Source organism: Acanthochromis polyacanthus, chromosome 1, assembly GCF_021347895.1.
Source record: "Acanthochromis polyacanthus isolate Apoly-LR-REF ecotype Palm Island chromosome 1, KAUST_Apoly_ChrSc, whole genome shotgun sequence".
NCBI classification, from domain to species: Eukaryota; Metazoa; Chordata; class Actinopteri; family Pomacentridae; genus Acanthochromis; species Acanthochromis polyacanthus.
This window is the reverse complement of record NC_067113.1, coordinates 51,403,432-51,410,637: the sequence shown is the minus strand read 5'-3', so window position 1 is coordinate 51,410,637 and position 7,206 is coordinate 51,403,432. Positions and strand designations below refer to the sequence as shown.

The following is a 7,206-nucleotide window of genomic DNA, read 5'->3' as shown; positions in this document are numbered from 1 at the left end:
TTAAGACACGAAGTTTGAGATGTTTTTAAGTAACAAAATGGCTGTCAGTCAGTGCTGAAAGACAAATATCCCAAAGCAAATAGGTGAGTGGATCTGAAGTCACATCCAGGTTATGTCACTGAAAAATCGTTGAGAAGCAATGGTCACTGCGTAAACTGCAACAGTGGCTATTGAGGAGCCAAATTTAAATGTTTTTTCCTTGTATTTACATAAAGCATCATATGTACTAATGTCAAGTTTCAGAGGAAAAACATGCAAAATAAAAGGACCATTCAGAGGAGCGGTTTATTAAACTCTTTCAGGAAAGTCTATGAAGATATAAACACATGCAGAAGAGCAAGGACTGCATTAGCAATGAGATGTCACAAGTCGGCAAAAAAAAAAAAAAGTTCTGAATCCAATTTAAAACAAGTTTGATATTTGTGGCACATTGTTCTACCTGCGACAATTTTAGCACTGACTACATAAAAACATGCATTTTACTACTCCAAAAATATTCAGTTCTCTTCAGAGAGAACCACCTTATAAGTAAAACAGTGCACACATAAGAAGAGCTTCCTCACAGTTTGTGCTAATCTGAGGTTAATGTTTACCGCTTCTGCAAATGACTCAACATACAGAGAAGGTAAACATTGTCGTTCCAGTGTAGAGCCATTTGGCCCTTTCTCACGATGAAGGATTCCTTGCCTCATGTTTCACAGAAATCCATAATGTCACTAAGGACTACCAAAGTAGACTTCATGTGAGGTCAATAGTGCATGCCTTACATGTGGCCTGCTTATGCACTGAAATGTTCTATTACTTGATGACTACTTATGTATAACCACGATGAAAGGCCGTGTAGGCTCCAGTAGTTGCACATCCCAGTTTTCATGTAGCAGACTTAAAAACCCACAGGCCTCCTTCACATTTTACAATGTTCACAGAGAAGATACTCATTCATTTGCCTGAAGACAATGAACTTCATTTCCCCCCAGAAACACTTTGACTGTAAACATGATTTTAAGGGATTGCATACAATAATGAGACATGACAGTCCTGTCATTAGTAAGATGGACTCTGTACCACAAAAAGAGGGCAGTTCAGTTCATCAATTCAGCGTTGTGATGCTGCTTGTATGCAAACCGTCTACTGAGAAGGAGAAGATACCTGCCACTGACGGAATATAGCAAACACTCTTTTAGACTTATCACGAGGGCCCTGCAAGGGAAAATGGAAAAACAAATGTCAAGTACTGTTTATATTAAACATATAAAGGAAATTAAATGGAAGAAATATGCATTTGTTTATGAATAGAATAAATATTAGTATTCTATGTCTGATGCACTTGTTTTAGATTGTTTTTTAATTAGGAAAATATAAAATTAGGTTCATGTTTGATGATTCATTTTTTAATAAAGTTCAGAACTTCTGTCTTGCCTGTCCTGGACTGCCTCCCCCTGTGCTGGTGTTCTTCTTGGTGGGCATGAGGAGATCCAGAGCAGCCTTCCAGCCCTGCTGGTGAAGTGCTGGGCCTCCTTCTAAAATGGAGATAACCCCTGGATCAACATTCTCTTTTCCCACAGAGATCCAGGGGCACCAGTCTCTGTGCTGAGCGAGGGGGTCAAATGCATTCTTGTGTAGGGGCCCATCCTGAAATAACAGAAGTAGGCCAAAAAAATTGCTTGTTACAGTTACATTTGTCAAATGTACCTTAGACTAAGATGTAGCTTTCACAACTTAGCCTTGAATTAGGCAATAAGTAAAATCGTGGACTAAAAATTCATTTCACTCAAAATTAAGACTAGAATTTTCTCTCATGATACAATACAGAACTCCTTGCTGAAAGTTCATGGAAATATGGCAAATCTACCATGCATGACAAGTAGTAAAACAGAGGTGTGAACTGTGAAGCCCTGTCTTGATCACAAGTGTTAAAATATTGAAATTACTCTCAAAACAGTCCTAATGACTAGAGAGCACTGTATTACTACCTATGAGTGTGGACTTCAGCATATGGAGCCCTGTGCCATAATGAAACTGAGAAGGACAAGGTATGAAATCAGCAGTAATCGTAGTTCTTACAGGACCACCAGCTGATGACAGGCACAGGCGTTTGGGAGGGTGTGGGCTTGCAGCGCCTTCAGTAACAGAACCGTCTCCTTGCCCTCTACTGCGAGTTGCGGGGCGCTTGCCTCTGGTCAAAGGGCTTGGCATGTCTTCGCTGGGGCTAGGCGAGTCTCTGCTTCGGGCACGGGAGGCCACAGGGGATGAAGTGCCCTCGCCCTGTATCATACAGCAAAACACGGTGAAGTAACAGCTTTGTGTGTTTTGAAGATTTCACTTGCATGAAGTAAAATAGTTATAATTAAACTTACATGTAGTCATTTAGCTGTTAAACCTCCTTAAAGCTTACCTGATCAGATCGGGTGGTGTCCTGGCTCCTCAGTTTCATCCGACATGGAGTTGTAGCAGGGGTAGGAGACGTACATGTAGAATCTCTGTCTCCTTGGCCCTCATGGGTGGCTGCTGAGACAGGACCTGTTGCCTGAACAGAGGGTCCTACAATGTTTGGCGAGCAATCCCCATCACCTCCCATTCCCTCCATCTGGTGAAAGTTCCATAAGCCCACCTTGCGCATACAGTATGAGCAGGTGAGGATGGGCAGGTTCATGGCGTGCAGAGCTGGGCTAAGATGGAAAAAGATGTCTGTTTGTTCCGAGTCTCTGAATTACCTCCACAGCCTTTTCAGCATTAGCATATGACAGAATTGTACTAGAAGGAGTTTCATCTTACCTCGCTGCCCAGCCACAGAGAGAAACAATGCACGCAGACACCTGGACAGCCAAAGATTCAGAACGTGGCGTCCCTCCCTTTCGTTTTTGTTCTTCCTCAATCAGCTGCAGTATAACACTGATAACATCCTCTGTCAAAGACTGCGAGGAAGCCATGGACATGAATTAATTAGATGTGAAAAACTGAAAATTCTGCTCACTGATTGGCTAGAAAGCCTGTACATCTATATATATATTACCAGTCAAAATTATCTTATACATCGCAAATTAATACTGAAGACATCAAAACTATGAAAGAATACATATGGAATTATGTTGTAAACAAAAAAGTGGTAGTTTTCAGTATTAATCTACAATGTAAGAAATAATACAAACAAGAAAAGCACTCCGAGAGTAAAGTACTCTGCCAAGACTGTTTATTCCCTGACCTTGAACACAGGCGTGTTATCCATGTGTACATTATGTACAGATACTGAATCACCTGGCCTATATATGTAGCGGGTGACAGGAATTGATGGGACTCGGAAACACCCCCGTAATTTAATTTTTCCTTGTATCATTTCCAATAAGTCGACAGCGGTGGATTTGTAGTGGGATCGCAATCCTGTGATCACCAGCCGGCAGCTGACGTAGCGTTCTCTTGTTGTCATAGTTAAAGTGACGCCGTGGCGCTATCTCAATAGGAAATCCTTAACAAATCCGTGGATCCAGACTATAAGCCGCATCACTACCAAAATCTAATGAGGTGGTCCTTGTGTCACTTCTGACCTTCCCTGAAAATTTCATCTAGATCCATTAGTCTGTTTTTGAGTAATGTTGTGAACGGAAGGAAGGAAGGACATATGCTGATCGTCACATAACTCTGCCACATTCCTTGGTAGAGTAATACATAAAAAGCATTGAATAGCAAGGTGTATCCAAACTTTTGACTGGTAGTTTTATCAAGTTCACTTATTTCCTTTCTGTAAAATGAGAAATGTTTCAAGTTACATTGGTGTCATTATTTAAAAACACTAAAAGTATTCTGTTGCTGTACCATGGATTTCAGCTGCTCTGGCTTCATCGCTGGCAGCTGCTGTGTAAGAAGACAGGCGCTCTGGAAGCGCTCCATAAAGGCAGTGAGTAGTGTAGATGGTTCAGAAGCTGGAACCAGCCAGAGCCGCTCTGAAATAACAAGAAACATTTTGCATGACACCACGTGGATAACTCAGGATTGAAGCAGCTCAAATAACATAATGGGGATATTTTCTTTGGTGTACAGATGCTATGTACAATATTTGCTCCTACCTGGACATGGAAAGTCAGGCCAAGGACAAAACTTCTCATGCTGCGTCTGAAGCTGCTTCGATATCTCTGCAATGCGGGTTTCATCTATTTAAAAGAAGAGAATTGCTTGATCTTTTGCTTTTGGCAGGCTGTCAACGTGACCTAACTTGGCCAAAATAAACTGTGCTTGGCTCTGATATTGTCCTTTTCTGTAGGGTAAAGATTTGCTTACATTTTTCAAAGTCCAATGTTGGTTGAAGTGAAGCACAAAGGAAAGCCTGGCAGCTGGTGCACTTGAGCATATCACAGCCAACGTTGATCCAGCCGTATCTGGCGCACATCAGAGGGGACAGTTTTCTTGGTTTGCCTGCCCATTTCAAACAGTGCTAAGCTAAGGAAAATTTAAACACATTATTACTCTGAAAGAAAGTAGAGGTCAGTGCATTTCAAAGTTGCAGACTAACCAGCGCTCAAATTTTCACTGATCAACTGCGGGTTAAATGAGCAAAGGATATTGAATATGATTCCACTCTTGAGAAAAAAGCTTCTTTGTTTGTTGCCTCGCAAGGTGCTTGAGTGTTGCTTTTTACTTCCAGAACGTTCACATCTCTCTGTCCACTGAAACGCACATAAAGGAAAAACAGATCTTAAGTATCCACATATATTTGATTAAAAAAGAAACAAAACAAAGAACAAAAAACAAACAATTGATTGAATGTCTTTCTTCTCAAAAACTTAGTTTCCTAGGCTGACAAGTGGAGGCCGCTTGGTACAGACCAACTAAGTGCAATTAAATAAGTTACATACTTCACCTCAAACAAACTTGCATAACAAAGGGAACAAAATGTGCCCAACTTCATTCTATCTTGTTAAATATGCGAAGCTTCATTCTCTTTTGTCACTAAACAAGACCTGCCTGTTCTACTGAGAAAGCCAAAAGTAATTTTCACCTGTTTTTGGACAACAATCCAGAAATTAACAGCAAATTTACAGAGCAGCATCAAACTTTCAGTCCCCACCCCCTTTATCTGTAAGCGTGCAGAGCAACCACAATGGAGCGGCTAGCGTAACACCTGTCCGCCAGACAAAATGAATAAAAAGAGCAATGAAATGCAACAGTGAGCATGTGAGAGCTTCATTCCCTGTCTAACGAGCTCACAGAATGGTCTCCCAGAAAAATATGCCGAGTGGAGGCGGCTAAAGTGGAGCTGCCATGCTAAGCGGCTAACCGCAGCAGCTAACGTCAACTTGTGCTCCATCCCTTCAAACCAAAGAAAAAAGCCCGCAATGGCTCGAAACATGCACCTGTTGGAGCCGTTATTAGTTGAAGAGACTCCCTCGTTGAGAAGCTGACGAACTTTTTCCGGAGAAGCCAGGGAAGACTTGTGCTGGTTAGAATTGCCGAGACGATCCCCACGACTGCCGCCGAGAGTCGCCATGATCGGCTCTGAGAGGTCCCCCCGGAAAATATACCCTGAAACCAGAGGTTCCGCTTTCACTGCACAGTGCCGAACTGCCCGAGTTATTTACAGAGAATCTAATTTAAATTTTGCATTATTTTGACAATTATATCATCATCCTCTATCAGTATTTATCTGGTGGGGATTATTATAGGAACATCTAACATCTGACATCTAATTTTATTGCGTTTTACACTTGTGGCAATGAATTGCAAGGTTTTATCTTTAACACATTTTTGCCTAATTATTTACACATAATTAACTACTTCTCTTGATAGAATGACACACTTTATTTTTATGCATCGTTGGTCTATTTTCATCACATGCTTCCTTTCAGGGAGATGAAAGCATGGCACTGCATGGGAAAAAAATATTCAGACTCTTTAGGTAATAACAGTTATATCACAACATAGAATAATTGAATAGAAATGCTTTATTAATCCCCAAGAGGAAAGTTAGTTGGTACAGCAGAAAGAATACAGTTACAACCACCATAAATACAGGTAAATAAGCAGGAAAGTACAAAATAAACAATAAGAAAAACATAATATGCAAAATGCACAACAGGTGTAATATACACTCTAAGTACAAATATCCAATGTGAAATAAGAATATACCATAATATAAAAGTAAAAAAAATTAAGTACATAAATATTAGAGTAGTTGTTTTGTTACTAATGTACAGCCTGTATGCAGCTTATGTTGCAGAACTTTGAAGTGGAGTCAGTATGAATCGCTTTAGACACTGTTGGTAGTTGAATCTAAACAACAACAGCATGTTATTTTATAATGTGTAGCATGTTTCAAAGCAAGATTAATGAAGTTGAGTTAAATTCCCACTGAAAGACAGAAATATATCATATTTAAGGTACATAAAAGCTGAAGAAGAAATGCAGAAGTCCCATAATTGTCACTGCTTCCCAATGATTTTTTCCATTTGTTAATAAAATGCAGTAATTTGTAGTAATTCAGTCACTACTATATGACCATCATGCAAGTTCAAAATAAACTTAAATATTTATAATGAAGATCGGGTAACAATGCAGATGACAGAAGTTCAGCTTATTTTTGTTTATTTGTAGGACATACAGCACAAAATAATTGTCACACTGCCTTTGAATCCTGAAGTCCAAAAGACAGTTTCCCATTCTTCCTGGTTGGTTTTCCAGTTTAGTGTCTTTCATACTGCTTTAGCTGGCATTTCATCCAGAGGACAGGCTCAGAGCATAGATTTAGAAACATATATCTAGTGGAAGGAATTGGTCATAGTGAACCAAAAGACTTAACCAAAATCAAAGGAAAATTAACACCAAAGTAAAGTCTCTCAAATATCAGGATTTCATTATTTAAAGTTTTGCTTTACACTAATGATAAGCCAAAACATGCTGGAGAAATGCAGACTTCGAAATTTATAAAGATTTTGTGTTTTTTTTCTCAAAATTCTTAATATTAATATGGCTGTTTCATGGGTAATTCTGATTCAATAGCTTAAAATTAGTTTTTAGTTTTTACTCTACCTACACAGGCCTACAAAGCATGAAAAACAATATATATTCCCAACAGAATGACACATTTGCCAACACACCACTGGATAATAAAGGACAACAAAATGTATTTAAATGTAACTGAAACACAGAGACATTTTTGAGATTTTGTTTTACTTTTTAAATTTTAAAATGGATAACGTTTGGCTGAGGAGTTTATTA

The 7,206-nt window shown here is 39.4% G+C and overlaps 1 protein-coding gene across 1 annotated transcript; it reads right to left on the bottom strand.

The window, feature by feature from the left end:
* Positions 1 to 266: 266 nt before the first annotated feature.
* On the bottom strand, positions 267 to 5,492 carry zc3hc1 (zinc finger, C3HC-type containing 1). The gene is made up of 10 exons (XM_022196558.2): positions 5,346 to 5,492; positions 4,556 to 4,658; positions 4,273 to 4,423; positions 4,062 to 4,145; positions 3,811 to 3,938; positions 2,776 to 2,915; positions 2,396 to 2,669; positions 2,065 to 2,265; positions 1,420 to 1,632; positions 267 to 1,200 (listed from the first exon to the last, which is right to left on the bottom strand). The coding sequence occupies exons 1-10, from the start codon at positions 5,477 to 5,479 to the stop codon at positions 1,129 to 1,131; spliced, it is 1,500 nt and encodes a 499-aa protein (XP_022052250.1). The 5' UTR covers positions 5,480 to 5,492; the 3' UTR covers positions 267 to 1,128.
* Between the last annotated feature and the right edge of the window lie 1,714 nt (positions 5,493 to 7,206).